At 36.1% G+C, this 16,763-nt stretch overlaps 2 protein-coding genes across 2 annotated transcripts in view; one reads left to right on the top strand and one right to left on the bottom strand.

The window, feature by feature from the left end:
• The window catches only part of LOC108904894 (retinaldehyde-binding protein 1-like), a 121,733-nt gene that overhangs the window by 103,022 nt on the left and 1,948 nt on the right, over positions 1–16,763 (bottom strand). The gene's annotated exons all lie outside the window — the stretch shown is intronic.
• LOC108904895 overlaps positions 1–16,763 on the top strand; it is a 79,806-nt gene that overhangs the window by 41,772 nt on the left and 21,271 nt on the right. Inside the window, exons 9-13 of the mRNA XM_023454403.1 lie at positions 3,833–4,253; positions 4,499–4,860; positions 4,917–5,004; positions 7,449–7,657; positions 11,790–12,027. Of these exons, the coding sequence (XP_023310171.1) occupies positions 3,833–4,253; positions 4,499–4,860; positions 4,917–5,004; positions 7,449–7,657; positions 11,790–12,027 (1,318 nt within the window). The remainder of the gene's footprint in view (positions 1–3,832; positions 4,254–4,498; positions 4,861–4,916; positions 5,005–7,448; positions 7,658–11,789; positions 12,028–16,763) is intronic.

Consider the following 16,763-nt stretch of genomic DNA (forward strand, 5'->3'; position numbering starts at 1 on the left):
TAATTTAACTCGTTTTTATTAAGAAAATTGCTAACGCATTAACAAAAGAAACTAATATTTAATATTTATGGTAACATTTGAACATTCCTTCAAGGTTACGCTGGGAAAAGCAGTATTATTGTGCACCTTGTTTTCGGTAATAGAGAATATTTTTGGTGTCGTGTTTTTAGTGCAGTTTTTCAGCGTGCGGTCGTTGTTTTCTTGTTGTATTCCAGTAGACGATCGTTGTTCTGGTTCTGTGGCAGCAGAAGACACTGAAGACTCTATCTTTTTCGAAACTTCCATTTTATTTCTCAAACAGTCATCAACGTAGCCTTCGGCAACTGTACTGGATTTCCACCCTCCATGGCGTTTGAGGGCAAGCAGATTTGAGCCAGAATTGACTAAAATTGTGGCCGATGAACGCCGAAAACAATGTCCCGTGTAACTTTCTGGATTCTCTAGCATCAAAAACTTGGCGATTTCCCTAGCCATGTTTCCAATTTTGTTGATGCCAACGTTTTGGCTTGAACATTTTCCGTTTTGATAGTTTAAAAAAAACCTGCCTGTCTTCAGATTAGGAGGACGAAGAGCACAGTACTTTTTTAAGATAGTGTAAAGGTTTCCTGTAATTGTAAAACACCTTGGTACCTTTGTTTTTGTATTCTTCAGTTTAATCAGCATAGCACTGCCGAAATCTTTGGTGTCTTCTATTTTGAGATAACATAATTCCTCCCTTCGACATGCCCCAGATAGTCCAACTGCCACCACCGCCTTGATAAGTAAATATTTGTCGTCTGATGCTTTCGTCAAAAACCGGCAAAAATCATCTTCTGTGAGGATTTGGGACTTCTTTGGGACGTAGTTTTCGGATTTTCGTTTGATTAGCGCTTGCAACTTTTTATAGCTTCCAAGATCTATGTTGTGATTGGCACTTAACGTTGACTTGAGCATCGAAAAAATCGTCCACAACGTCGAAGATTTATATTTCTTAGATAGTTCTTCAAAATACACCATTACTGCGTTTTCTGAGAAAGTTTGGACATTTTTGGCTAGTCGCCAGTCCATAAATCGGCTTAACTCAGCTTCATACCTGCTTCTGGATTTTGTGGGCAGCAGTTCCGAACATATTTCGCTTGCTTTCTGTAAAATCTCTTCAGAATCACACATTTTCACACCCAAACTTCGGGAATTCAACAATTTTTGAAGTATCTAATCAACAAAATAAAGGAGCCGTGACGGTTGCAATGAAACTCAGCCAACTTGAAACATTGCATAATTTGGGTGACAACATCAAACAAAAATCACAATCTGGAGACGCGTGTGCAAAGATGACATAACCATGTGCAAAATATTTAGCACACGGCGTGTGCAAAATACCATTTCCAGAGCGTGTTTTCCGTGCGCAAAACCCCCTTTTGCAAGGCAGTCGTAAAAAAAATATTTGTCCTTTAAGTTTACCATTTCCATCAAGTTTACCTTTGAAAGTTTCTAGCTCCATAACAACACACTGTCGTTCTTTTGTCTAATAATGATTATTTTGACAACACATGTCAAAAATACATGAATAATTTTCTCGCAAAAATGGCACGTTTAAGTGAAACCGAGCGTATCGAAGTTTTAATGATCATAGAAGATAGTGATAGAAGACGAAGTTGTGACGAAGTAGTGAATATTTTTCATGAATTGCATCCCGATCGAGAACGTATTTCTAAATCAACCGATTTTTGTTTTTAAATACGTAAAAATACCTCCTTACTTTTCAAAATATCGAAAGCACAATGAAATTACAAATGAAAACCTGAAAAGTCAATAAAAATAAATTTTTCTGGATCTGGCGTTGACTTTCAAAGACTTTTGCTTACACCATTCGAAAGAGCGGTAAAAATAAATTGATTTAAAAAAATCATCCCGGTAGCTGCTTTCTAAGTGCCACAATCCATTTGTTAAGTAAGAATTTTGAGAAGTCGAGCGCAACATGGGCACTATGACGTCACAGCGCTCCCCTCTCCTGGCTACCGCTAAGCCACGCGGATCACGCTGTCTTTAACGAACGTTTACTTGGTCGAATCCATTCAAAAAAAAATCAGCGTATAAAGGTAGTCTTCTACTTTACAACGAGACCAAGTTTATTCTAAAATATTAAATAGAACAGCCAAAATAGAACAGCCAAAATATTAAAAAATTGCCGAGATAAGGACTCTAGTTACCAGTTTTTTGGTTCTTTGTTAATAACTTTTATTTTGCAACTTAAAAATCTGAAATTTGCACAGACGCGAGATAATGTAATTACCTTTCGATCCTTTTTTACCAAATTTCGATACCTTGACTTGGGCAGAAGATAACGAGCGTTCAAATAAAAACGTGGTCAAGTTGGTTCTGAAAATTTGGACGTAGGGCGTAGCGTATAGCAAATGAACTTAAACGTCATCTGTCAAAGCGCTATATCGCCGCTATCAATTTGAATATTTTCGTTTTAAAAAGCGTTTAAAATGGTGTTTTCTCANAAATCTGAAATTTGCACAGACGCGAGATAATGTAATTACCTTTCGATCCTTTTTTACAAAATTTCGATACCTTGACTTGGGCAGAAGATATATCCGCTCGCGTTTTCGACTTTATAATTTTGCAATAGGCCGCCATTTTGAAATTGGGGGTCCGGATTGCGGGTATTTGTTGAGCACCCCAACAATTACCTTTTCCTGTAGTTTCATCCAAAATCAGTCAAATTCGTTCTTTTTATTTAATGCTGAAAATTTTTGCCCTTTTTTTTTTCCCGGTTATTTTTGCATTTTAAAAAAATTTTGCGAGCCTTCGCAAAAGCCTATTCTTGTAGCAAATTTCCTCAGGAACTAAATCGATAAGTATACCTCATGTCGATTAGGGGCTTATTTTCGGAGATATAAGCGAAAAACTGAAGAAAGGGCAATTTTTCTACAAATACACAAATGTAGGCTTTTATTCTGTGTATTTTTTTAAGCCCATAAAATTCGAGGTAGGCCCGATTTTTGAAAAACAAAACCTAATTCGCCCGGACTAAAATGGTGAACACTTTGAGCACCCTATAAAATAGAATTCCAATGAAAACTTGTTTTCTCTCCTTTTTTATTCTGGCATAACTGTTGTTTTCGTAAAATTTAAAATTTCTAGGGCATTCATTAAAAAATACATTTTTTCGGTCATACATTTTTATCAACCCTTAACAATTATTTATTTATTTTTCTGTAAAAAACTAATAATAAAATGAAATTATATCCATATCCTCCACCTTGTGTTATTTCCAAAATAAATATCCATAATTTGGGACCCGTTTTCAGGGCCGCATCTAAGGGTCTACGGGTGTTGTAGCCCCAGACCTCACGAAATCGGGGGGCCTCGGCAAGATCTGGCAAATTCTCTTTTTAGAATCAATCCAAAAAGTGTTTAGGTTTTGAAATTTTATATCGACAAGTTGCTGATAGCGTGACTTTTTTTTCGAATCAAATAAAATTCTATTTAGATTTTGAAATTTAATATCGTTTTTTTTTATTTAGTAAGATAGCCTGCGTATAATTTGTTGTCCCAGGCCTCGTTATAGGTTAATTCGGCCTTGTCCCCTTACCTTTAATAAATTTGAGAATAGTAAAAAGTTCGAAAACGGTTAATTTAGGAACATGATCTGCCATATAAATTTTGTTTAGAATTTCGAATAGAATTGAAATATGGAATAATATACAGAGTTTTCCCATTAAAGAAAAAACAACTTTTCACCACGACTCTTTAGCTGATCCTGTATACTTAATTTTTCTTTGTTGTTTCCTTCATATTATCGACCCTGTATATCACGATGCTTATTTGCCGTAATTTAACACAGCCCCACCGCATCAGCGTGCGCTCGGTCACAGCCAACCGTCGTACGTCGCGTGACGCCGCCTGTACCATGATCATAGGCCGGGACACCCATTCCCTTGGACCCAGCGCCGTGCGCGCCTCCAATATCACCTCCACCTCGGCGGTAATAAGCTGGTTGCCGGCCAACTCCAACCACCAGCACGTGGTTTGCGTCAACAACGTGGAGGTGCGCACTGTCAAACCGGGGGTTTACAGGCACACCATCACGGGTCTGGCGCCCAACACCCAGTACAGGGTGACGGTGAGGGCCAAGCACCACAGGGCGGCCCAGAACGTGGCTAATCTGGCGGAGGAGCTGCCCATGCCGGCGGCGGCTCACACGGATTTCAGGACGTTGCCGAAGGGGCTGCCCGATCCGCCCAGCGATATTCTAGTCGAACCAGGTAAAAACTGATATTTTTTGTGCGTATCATTTGCGGTTTAATTTTGTTGCTGTTGTATGTTGTTTTGAATTCATTTAAGATGTCTAGCACTGATTCACCTGATGAAGTGCCTGAATAAGTAAAAAAAGAGTCAAGTAAATTTGAGTAAATGGCATTGAATTAAAACATGTTTTGACCTATCGTCCTATTTTGACCTCCAGGAATCTCGCATTCTTAACGAAATCCTATACTTTTCACCTTCGCAGGCCCCCAAGACGGCACGCTGCTGGTGACCTGGCACCCCATCCTCACCCCGCACCACCCGGGCTCCACCATCACCGGCTACGCCGTCTACGCCGACGGGAAGAAGGTCACCGACGTCGACAGTCCCACGGGAGACCACGCTCTTATAGACATCAGCAAGCTGCTGGGACTGAATCCCAAACACGTCACCGTGCGCACCAAGGCCAGAGACAGCCAGTCGGCGGATAGCGTCCCGACGCTAATCCCATTGAGCGTTCTAAGGGGGGGAGCGGCCAAGTCGAGGCAGCAACCCCACTCGGCGGTGATGCCGGCGCACATAAGGCAGCAGATGCCTAGGCAGCAGCCCAATCAGCAGGGGCAGCAGGTTAGTTGGTGATATATATTTTTTATAGTGTATTTGACGTGGTTTACCCGTAACAGGTCATAGAACCGGATGAGAACTTGAGCGACAAGGAAATATTCCCAAATTCTACGACCCACCGCCAACAGAGTGGGATTCCATCGATCGGTAACATTTTTTTTTTTTTATATTTATTTCTAATACCGAACAGTATCGACACTGTGAGCAAAACCATTCTCAGATACGTCGGTCCAACAACTATGCTTTATATCAAAATTACAATAATTTTTTTTATAGAAAACGGTTTGTAAAACATATTGAGATCAGATAGACGAAATACCTGAGCTCAGTGTACTCAAAATGTAACTTTATAATGATTCTTCAAAAAATTTTACAGTAATTATGATATTTGTTAGAATATTCGTTATACCTATCCATTTTTTTACTTATCTTTAACTGCACTGCAATCAGAGCTGGGTATAAATACAGAAAAAGTACATATTTAACACATGAACACTGAATACTATGTTGAAAAAAGTGCCCATAAATACTTGAATCCTGAATACAACATTCAAAGAGTATTTGAATCCAGAATACTTGTATTCAAGTACACGTTACATGAATACAATGTTGAATACTTACCTTGGAGGTTAAAGATAAAAAATAAGCTATTGTTGTATTAAAAACAAAAGGAAATTAATCAAACTGAAATAGTATAAACATGAAATGAGGCATTTTATAAGGTCAGTCTTTAAATACCCTGTATATTTTTGAATTAACAAAAAAGTTTTTTTCAATTTGTTGATTACTTGGATACTATTTCCGAGTACTGATCGTTAGTCCCGAATACATATCTACAAATGATGAATGCGAATATCGAATACTGTCAAATAAAAGTATTCAATACTTGAATACTGATTGCACAAATATTCTATTGAATATTACACTCTTGTAAATTTTAAAATTCTGCTGGACACAGTACACACGTATAATGATTTCTGAGTATTCAAGTATTCATAATACCTTAATCATTTAAGAGTCCTTGGATATTCATAAAACACTGTCACTATTAATAAATGTACTGAGTACTGAATACATATCTAAAAGTGATGAATACGAACATTGAGTACTGTCAAATCAAAGTATTCAGTACATGAGTACTGATTGCATAAATGTCGTACCAAATGATACTCAAGCACCTGACTATTATGAATATAATATACAGACATATTAATTCTCATTTACATCATATCTTACAGTAACGAATACGAATAATGAATACTGTCACATAAAAGTATTCAATCCTTGAATACAGATTACACAAATATTGTATTGAATGTTACTTATGTAAATTATAATATTTTACCTGACTGATAGATTTATTATACACACAGATAATGAGTTTAGAGTATTCATGAGTATTAAAGTACTAAATATTCGCGAGTCCTTGGGTATTCATGGATACCCTTTTATTCATAAAACAATTTCATTCTTCATTAACGCTATTTCCAAGAACTGAATCCTGAATACATATCTAAAAGTGATGAATACGAATACTGAATACTGTCAGATAAAAGTATTCAATACTCAAGTAGGTTTTAAGATTTTACCGGACTATTATGGATGTAATATACACGCACATATTAATTCTAAAATATTTATGAATATTAAAGAATTATATCATATCTCATAGTGATGAATACGAATATTGAATATTGTCAAATAAAAGTATTCGATCCTTAAATAGTGATTACACAAATATTCTTTGAATATTGCTCATGTAAATTTGATGATTTTACCGGACTGTTATAGATAACGTAATGATTTCTGTGTATTCATGAATCCTAAATATTCATGAGTCCTTGGGTATTCATGGATACCTTATTATTCATAAAACATTTTCACTCTTAATGAATTTATTATGTATTTCCGAATAGGTACTGAATCCTGAATACATATCTGAAAGTGATGAATACGAATACTGAATACCGTCGGATAAAAATATTCAATAGTTGAGTACTGAATACACAAATTTTGTATTGAATATTACTCAAGTAGGTTTTAAGATTTTACCGGAGTATTATGGATATAATACACACACATATTTATTCTCAAATATTTACGAATATTAAAGAATCACATCTTAATGTGATGAATACTGATTACTGTCAAATAAAACTATTCAATACTGGAATACTGATTACACAAATATTGTATTGAATATTACATTGTACATTATACTTGAATAATACCTAGGTCTGATTGCATTGGTCGAGAACTTAATTTTTCCATTATTAAACAACACACAAAACAGATACCTGTGGAAGGTTTTTCTGACAGTGTCCCCTCCCTCCCCCCCTGTGACCCATAACAGTATTATTAAACGAGTAGGAGTAGACAGTATCTTATTGGCATGGTTATTAAAAATATACATTTGGATAGGTGTTAGGCAGCTTCTAGTATAAAAATGGCTTAAAATAGTCAACGGCAATACTTAGATTAAATTAGTTGATGAATGCTATGGTGGTCCGATTAGATTTTGAGGTAGAAATTGGTGTCAAACGAAGGAATACTAATCGTTTTCTCAGATATTGCTATTTCCTAAATAGTAGCACAACGATGCGTTGCAGAAATAACTAAAGAGAATTACGAGGGCAACTTGTCCGAGGACGAAATGTTAGAAAGACGGAACCAGAGGCAGTACCAGCAGAGGCCGCAGCACAGGCAGTCGCAGCAGCAGAGGGCCGAGCAACAGCAGCAGCAACAACAGCAGCAACAACAGGCTCAACAGCAACAGTATTACCAGCAGCAGCAAGGTAACGTTACGTCGGAAAACCGTTGAAACCTGCTATTAACTTCGGTCGAGTAAAATCACGCGCGACTATTGGTTGCTCTGTTCTTAGTTTTATAAATAGTCAGTAAATATTCGCATTTACACAATGATACGTAATTAAATGAATAGAGGCACGTTGTGACGTAATTTTCATTCAAAAGGCCACCTGGTGGCGGTCTGGGGAATTACAAACTACGTGAAATAGGGAAATCAAGGTTCTATACCCCAGTGCCAAAATAGTAAACGGTAGAGACATCAAATCACAATTTTTACTATTTCTTAATTTGATAAAATAATTTTGCGATTCTCTGCATGAAAATTTTAACGTGCTGTTCATTTTGCATAGTGTTCCAATACATTTAGAAAAAAAATACAGTGTCGTACTACGAAAATGAAAACTTTGTTATCTCGGTGAAATATGGACAAATGAATCTGGTGCAGTGATTGTCATGGATAGTACGCCTTACCATGGCCGACGGATAGAAAAGTTGCATGAAGAAAAGGAGAAATTATGGAATGGTTGAATGGAAACTTATTGAATATAAAGATACGAGGTTAAAAGTACAACTATTACAAATTTTATCTGGGTGTATGAGGGTGAAGATGAAGAATATCTAAAAGAAGAATCTTTTTTCTATACTACTTTGCGCATACGTTTATTTTTTTTTAGTGATCTCTGCCTTCGGCTGATCATGCATTGAACGAACCAATGAACTATCTAAATTTTAAGGTTATATAAAACAGCTGATCCATTTATTCTACTTTGTATCAGAACACAAGGTTAAAATCTGATTCCTTTCTTTGCTTTCCGAACGACAACGTCACTGATCCTAATAATCGGATTAATAAGGTAACAGTTCCTGAAAAGCCCCTCGTCTCATTTTACTGTTGCAACATTACGTAAGTAGACTTTTCCAGCGGTCACCTGTCCATTTATCGAAACACATTGGCTACGTCCCATCAAAAAAAAAAAAAAGAAAAAGGTGGTAGTACGCCAGCTTTGCCTATCAGGACAGAACTATATATAAAGAGAATACTTGCCTACCTGTTGGACATCAAGGTAACTGAAAATTTGTAACAGTATTCTAGTTTTTACCAAAATCGACATATCTATTTGTTCCATATTTAACTATTTTTGAAATCCTTTAGAGTGATACGCCCATGGAATCGCACTCCTCGATCTACATATTGAGAATGAATCACTATCTACCGTTTTGGTACTGGAGTATAGATGAGATATACGTGATTTATGGGAAATTCGGTTATTAAGGGCCGATGCAAGTATAAAGTTCTGTATAATTATTCTCTGGATATCTTATACATACTTCGATTTATTCCAAGTATAACAGCGTTCGCATTGCTTGTAGCTTCGGTATAACTATACGAAGAAGAACCGCCGAAAAACGACGTAGTAGATACAGCGTTCAGATTTAGTTCAAGTGAACTGACATAAATCAGAATAAAACACGGCAAACATGCGGTCAAGGTCAAGGTCACAGCGAGTTCAAATGATTCGTCAACCTTGAAGTAACCTCGAAATAAGATATTTACTTGCCCCCAAAGTCGATGGGACTTTCATCGAGGTACTCAATTATGACCTTGTATTTGACCTTGACCTTCAAGGTCATTTGATGGTCGACAATAGAAATCGACCCTGATGACCTCCACAAATGTTTATAAAGATATTCAGTACCATGGATCGGTGACCTTGAATTTAATCTTGAAGGTCATTTGAAGGTTGACTTTGTTTCTTTTTATATTATGAGGTTGGATCCTGGAAAAGCGTTAAATTTTTCAACCGAACACGAATTAAAAGTTCATTTGAAGATCAAATCAAGAGTTAACCCTGGAATAGTAACGAAATATTTTTAATTTTTCAAAAAACTTTAAAAATATCACACCACTATTACTGAATCTTTGAAATCCTTTCGATAGTATTCCATTTCGATAACATTAACTCTCGATTTGCTCTTTATATTAACTTTTAATTTGATACCTTACTTTGAAATATATTCGGGTACCGCTTTTTCAGGTATCAAGTATCAGGAATACAGGTTCCAACATAAAATGAAACAAATTCAACCTTTAATCAACCTTCAAATGGACCCAAACATCCTTGACAACATTTGCAGAGGTCGTCAAGATCAATTTCCGTAGTTGACATTCAATTGACCTTGAAGGTAGAGGTCAAGGTCAAATTCAAAATCGTAATTGAGTAACTTAATAAAAATTCCATCAACTTTCGGGGGCAAACATTATTTCGAGGCTACTTCAGCGGTAACAAATCACTTGAACTCTCTGTGACCTTGACCTTAACGCAAGGTTAAAGTTGAGATCACATCCAGATGTAAAATTTTCTACCGAATTCATTCCCAGGGTAAAAATAGAAGACCCAATTTAAAATTATGAAGTTGACGTTCAATTGACCTTCACGGTTAAGTAAAATTTAAGGTCATCAACTGCTTTCCCTTAATGAACTGAACAACTTTCATTTAGGTCATTTTTGGATCGGAGGCTTCACTATCGAGATATTCACGTGTATATTCACGCTTAAAATGGGACAATTGGTATACAGGGTGTTTCTGAAATAAGTGCATTCCTTGAAAACGGTGGTAGAGGGCACGAAAATAAGCAACATTTATTAAGCAACTGATGGTGCAAAACATTACGTTTTAAATTGGAAAAAATCCACATCAAGGTTTAAACAAATTTATAGCTGTCCCTGGTGCGATATCGAAGTTGCCGCGCGCCGTAGTGCGAAAACGCTGATTGCGGTTTTGACATTTTAAATTTTGTGTTCGAAAATTCTGAAATTTATTCAAATCTCGTTTAAAAGTAACACAAAAATTAAACGAATAAACGAATTACTTACCAATAGATGATGCTCTATAAAAATTATTTAATGTTGTTTCTATGTGCTAATAAACATGCTTCCAAACGACGATTAAAATTCTGTCACCAAAAACACCACTCCACACATTCATTGAACCGGAATCTCTGTATACAATGTGAGAATTTGCATCACACCGATAGTGAATGTTAAAAAAAATTAGTATGCCGTCTGCAGTAAAACAATATTCATCCGTAAAAAGCACCTTGCTTGTAAAATCCATATTTTGCTATTTGAAGTTGAAACTACTAGCAAAATTCCACACGGGGCTGAAAATCATTGTTATATAACGCTTGAACCTTTTGTACATGATGGGGGTGTAATAAATCTTCCCGTACTACACGCCACACGGTACTGTTAGTTTTATACGCCGGCTAAGTAATACTGCAACACACAACACACGTGCACAAGATGCACAGGGTCGGTTTACATTTGTGGTTAATTTTCTTAATTAATTTTCTCGAAAACGGAAGCATTTAAACCATCAGTTGCTTAATAAAAGTTGTTCATTTTCGTGCCCTCTAACGCCCTTTTCAAGGAACGTATAGCCTTATACTTGGTTTGTACTTGCATTGTAAAACGCACCCTAAAGGGTATAAAATTCTTACTGTAAACAGCATATTACTAGTTACTTATGCGAAAAGTAGGGGTTTCAATGTTTTCCAAAATAACAAAAAACTACCACACCCAATAGGCCATCACACCACTGCACCAACAAACTTTGTACACTTTACACTTAGGTAAGGTATTGACACTGATATGTCAAAGATAAAGTTTTGTGGTATAAAAAAAGACCTACCACTCCGGCAGACCTCGCACAAATTTACACTTTTCCTTAATTAGGTAAGGTTTTGTATATAATAAAGGTAATGTTACTAATGCATGACATTTAGAGATCAGGATGCATTATCTAGGAACCGTAGTAATTGACGACAACTTTAGATATCGATAGTTAAACTAGTTTGGTAAAACTTAGATGCGTGAACACATTTTTTTTTTGTGGCAGATTAGAACTTTTCCGGTAAAATTTACTTTCGAAAAGTGGCTTACTTGAATTCTCCCCGCCTTCTCCTTTAAATTTAAAAATTACACGGAGAAAAATTAAAGTATGCCACTTTGCACTTAACGAATGAACCGACGATAAACAGGTGCTTGTCGTAACGCGACGAATACTTGAATTCCGCAGCCATCTCGAGCCAGCCTACCCAGCGCATGTCGCAGCGTAACCAGCAGATGCAGGGGATGCAAGGAGCGAGGGGCAACTCCAACAGCGGCCAGAGCAACCCGAACAACCCCCCGAATCCGCAGAAGAGGGCCAGGTTCTTCGTCGCCCTCTTCGACTACGACCCCGCCACCATGTCCCCCAATCCGGACGCCTGCGACGAGGAGCTGCCGTTCTCGGAGGGGGACACGATCAAGGTGTGGGGCGACAAGGACGCCGACGGCTTCTACTGGGGGGAATGTAGAGGTAAGTCTTCTGTTCTCAGAGAAAGGAAATATTGAATTTAAATGAAATTATACATTTTTCGAAAAATATCACATACAGTGTGACGCATTATTTTTAAGCCACCCTGTAAAATCTTTATTTATTGTGCGATTTTAACCGGATTTTTTTAAGAAGTGTACTTTGTGAAGGAAAATGAGCGTGATCCCACAAAATCCAAGGCGTTTTTAGGAGTAAAATTATAATATTTCACATTAGGGATTTTTTGAGAAAAAAACTATTTACGCCACTGGATTCACGACCGCCCAAAACGAGCCAATAACAAATTTTATCAAAAACATTTAAATAATGACGATTTTGTAGTCAAATAAAAAATTCACAAGTTTTTACTTTTTTTTCATTAATTTTTAGTATCAAGTTTTCCATGACAGTTTATTTCGACAAATACAGGGTGTCCCAGAATAACGTGTACAATGGAAGACCCGAAATCGCTTCGTTTGGCAGCTAGATGGCCTCGTGAAGTTCGTGAAAATTTTTTTAATTTTGTAAATAACTCGATTATGTATTAATCGATTTTGATTATTTTTACAAATCAGGGTCATTTCATTTGACTTAATCTCAATTCATGCCCCGCAGGTGACCTTATAGGGCTAAACTATCCCCGAATTCAGGTTCAGCGCCCTCAAAAGCATACATACTTGCAGGTTAACATTCGTGAAAGGCCTTTTCTTTACTTTGACCTTGAAATGATCTCGACTTGACCGAAATGTAACCTTCTAGGGCTAAGCTATCCCCGAATTCAGTTCTCCCCCAAAAAACTTATAAACGCACTGGTAGAAATTCAATTCAAGCCTTTTCTTTAGTTTGATCTTGAGATGACCTTGAATTGACTTGAAGGTGACCTTTAGGGTTACGCTATCTCCAGATTCAGATTCTGCGAGCCCAAAAACCCATACACTCATTGGTCGAAATTCAATACAATTATTTCCTTCAGTCTGACCTTGAAACGACCTTTACCTGACCTCCAAGTGACCTTAGATAGCTAAACTATCCCCGAATTCAAGTTCAGCGATCCCAAAAGCATTGTACGTACTGGTCAAAATTCATTACATGCCTCAGTTTTTGAATCCATTAACTTGAAACTTCGTGAAGCTTACTCAGTCCTACAGCCAAAATCACATACTTCCCCCTCTATATCTCTGAAACTATTCATAGGATCACTTTGGACCCATGACAACTTCTGATAAGAAAGTTGAAAACTATAACATACTGCAATTTCAGCAGAATCGACTGGGACTCATTTTCCATTGATTTTGTGCGGAGTTTTTTAGTACAACTTATTATAAAAACTAAAAATTAATTCGGCGAAAAAAGTTAAAGCACACCTTTTGCAATTCTTAAGGGCTATTTTTGAAAACATTTATGGCATTTCGGATATGCCTCCACAACTCAGTTCACTGTTGGATGTGGAATCATGCACTGTTGTTTTCAAAGTGTCCCAAAGATAATAGTCGGAAGATGTTTAGTCTGGTGAACGAACATGCCAGTTAACAGGAAATTATCCCCTCTATCGATCCATCGACGAGTGAATCTTTGGTTCAGATACAGCCGGACATTTACAGTGAAATGTGGTGGAGCGACATCATGCATAAACCACATGTTGGCTCTGCGTAATAACGTTTTGCAAAAATTCTAAATAAAATTCCCCATTCAGTCTATTGGGCAGAATAATAGAGCCAATAGTAATGCTATCCCAAACAATAGCAAACTGAAATTACAGTCAACCTACAAAATCAAAGCCTACTAGCACTGTAATATGGGTGGCAAGATAGTGTATACATTTATCGCCACGGTAGCGCAGTCGGTCGAGAGTGCGGTGGCAAGCATTTCTCGGCTGGGCTTCCTATTCTGGTCCGGGTTCGATCCCCGGTGTCGGCACTGGCAATGTCGATGGATAATGGGTGTTTGTCCGCGTTTTTTTCAAGTGTAGCCCTCTTCCGCAGCCTTTGGCTTTGGATTTGGGGGTTGTCTCATTTCTGTGGTGTGTTTTATGTTTTATGTTTTATGTTTTATTTTTATTTAAAAAAACTTTTTTGTACCCAAACCGCTCATTTAAACAAAATTCTACAAGAGGCTCAAAAACTACCAAATGATATCACCTATCAAATAAAAAATAGTTGTCATTATTGCCCGAAAGAGGAAAAAGTTACGAACGGATATTATCACCATATATCAATTTTGTAGTTGTAGTTGTAAGTTTACCAGAATGTATAGATTGAAAACAAAAGTCCACACCCCAAAAATAATCAAAATCGAATAATACGTATTCGAGTTATTTATAAAATTCAAAAAATTTTCACAAACTTTGAGGCCATCTAGCGGCCAAACGAAGCAGTTTCGGATATAGGTGAATTAGCTTAAATCTGCCTATTTTGAGTCCACGAATCTGTGATCTCCCACACCGTTATACACGTTATTCTGGGACACCCTGTATATTCACTGGATCTAGATCGATCCGTTTCGGATTAATTTCTATTAAATGCAGTTATTAACCATGAAGCGTTTTTAATAAATGCATTATTCGGAAACGGTCAAACTTACGAAAAAAAAAGCTCAAGAGCACTTTTTTATTGTAAAATTAACAGATATTTTAAAGAAACAATCAAATATATAATTTGTCAGTGGAGTAACAATTTTTTCCTTTTTCTAAACAAAGGCACCGGTCACCTTCATTTCCTACGACGCTAATAAAACTAGAAAGTTGAAAATACATGCAAACAATGGGTCTTTATCCCAAAAAACGAAAAAAGTTTGCAAAATTTCGAATATTACGTTCAGAAAATATTAAAACAAGAATATATTTATACAGGATGTCCAGGAAACGACTGTCCACCTCTCGGACTTGTGCAAGTCTTGCAGAAATAAAGTCACATGTTTTTATACAGGGTGTTCTACAAGTTCTATGACAAACTTTGACAAACGGTAGCTGGGTTAATTTCAAACATTTTTCCTTATGTGAACAGCATTTTTTATTTAGCACTTTAACATTAAGCGTCAAATGAATAAACAAAATTACACAAATAATAATTATTGTTGTAGTAACCATCATTTTTATTTGTCAGGGTACTTTGATTGAAATATGAAATTATATTTTTGAAAATGCTTGTAACTTCTAAACAAAAACGAATCGGACCTATGTTCTTATAAGAAAAAATGTTTGAAATTAACCCAGCTATCATTTGTAAAAGTTTGTCATAGAACTTGTAGAACACTCTGTATAAAAATTTTTCGAAAATGGTTCATTTTATCAACAGCGATAACACCTTTTTCATTAAAATAAGTACAAAAAAATGGCAATAAAAATTAAGAAGTTTATAAAAGGTATACAAATTTTAAAAAGTTATAACAAAAAATCGATTTTCAACACTCAACATCAACAACTGGGGAGCCGGAAGAAAAAATTAATTAACGTTATTTTCATGGACTCGTATTATTATATAAACTACATAGTCACAAAAATTAAGGGATTTTCAAAGAGCTGTAACTTGGAGGAAAATTGATTTTTTACAATTAATTATAATTAACGTGTTTTCACGAAGAGAATATGGATTATTGCTGGGGACACGTAATTTTCGCAAAAAAACAGTCAAATCTCGCAAAACCAAAAATCGAAAATCCAAAATTTCGCATTTATTCGATAAAACCAAAAACAAATCTTCAAGTCAGTCACACATAATACATAGTTGTAAAATAAAATAAATTCTCACTTTATAAAAAATATTGGCGCAACTTTTTTAAATTTAACTTAACTGACTGTATCAGATATTCTGTTAGTTGAAAGTCAACACTGCTGAATGGCTGTCGTTTCTACATGTTCTTCCAACAGCCTGGAACGTATTTAGTTGTCCATAAAACCTGAAGAACATCAGGAGTGTCTCTTTTATCATCTGCATCGAAGAGTTGTCGATGAAAGTGACTATATCATATCCATCAATAAAGCTTATTGATGGATATAGATCTTGCGGGATATTTAAAAAAAACGGAATTTTGGAAAACTTACGACTCAGAAATGTTTCCTGAACAACCGCGTGGCAATAGCTATAGAGGGACACGTTTCATTAGATTTCATGTGAATTTATTCAAGCTCCTTCAAATTTTACCAGAAGAGATCGCTTCTCGTTTATTTCCATATTTCGCATTAATTCGCATTTTTTCTGTAATTTCGCAATTATTCGCATTTATTTCTTAATACGAAAATTACATATCTCCAATTATTGTTAAAAAACCATTTTCAATTAAAAAGAAATGAATAAAAAGTGAAAAATTTCTCGTTACATTGATTTTCAACAAAAACGATAAATTTAAACACACCGGCACTAGGAAAAAATCTCAGTGCTTTGAAACTATCAACGTTTCTTTAGGACACTTTGAAGTTGAAAAGTTACAGTCAATACCCTTATAGTACAATCATATTCGATGCAAAGTAATAAATCATTGCCTGTCAAGGGAACCAATGAAGTACGCCTATAAGGGTTTTACAAATTGACTAATTTCTTTATACATTATGAAGGGACGAGGGGATCAATTCAGGTCTGGCACCCTTGTTGCTACAAAAATTCCTTTATTCTCATAAACTATTAATTTTAAATGTAATTTATTATAAATCCAATTTGTTTCCTAAATTCCACATATGTACTACATTTTACCTCTGTACGCGCCACTGTTGTTTACTTGTTTTTTGGAAGCGCTCTCTAATTGAC

Source organism: Anoplophora glabripennis, unplaced genomic scaffold, assembly GCF_000390285.2.
Source record: "Anoplophora glabripennis isolate ALB-LARVAE unplaced genomic scaffold, Agla_2.0 scaffold197, whole genome shotgun sequence".
In the NCBI taxonomy this organism is placed as follows: domain Eukaryota; kingdom Metazoa; phylum Arthropoda; class Insecta; order Coleoptera; family Cerambycidae; genus Anoplophora; species Anoplophora glabripennis.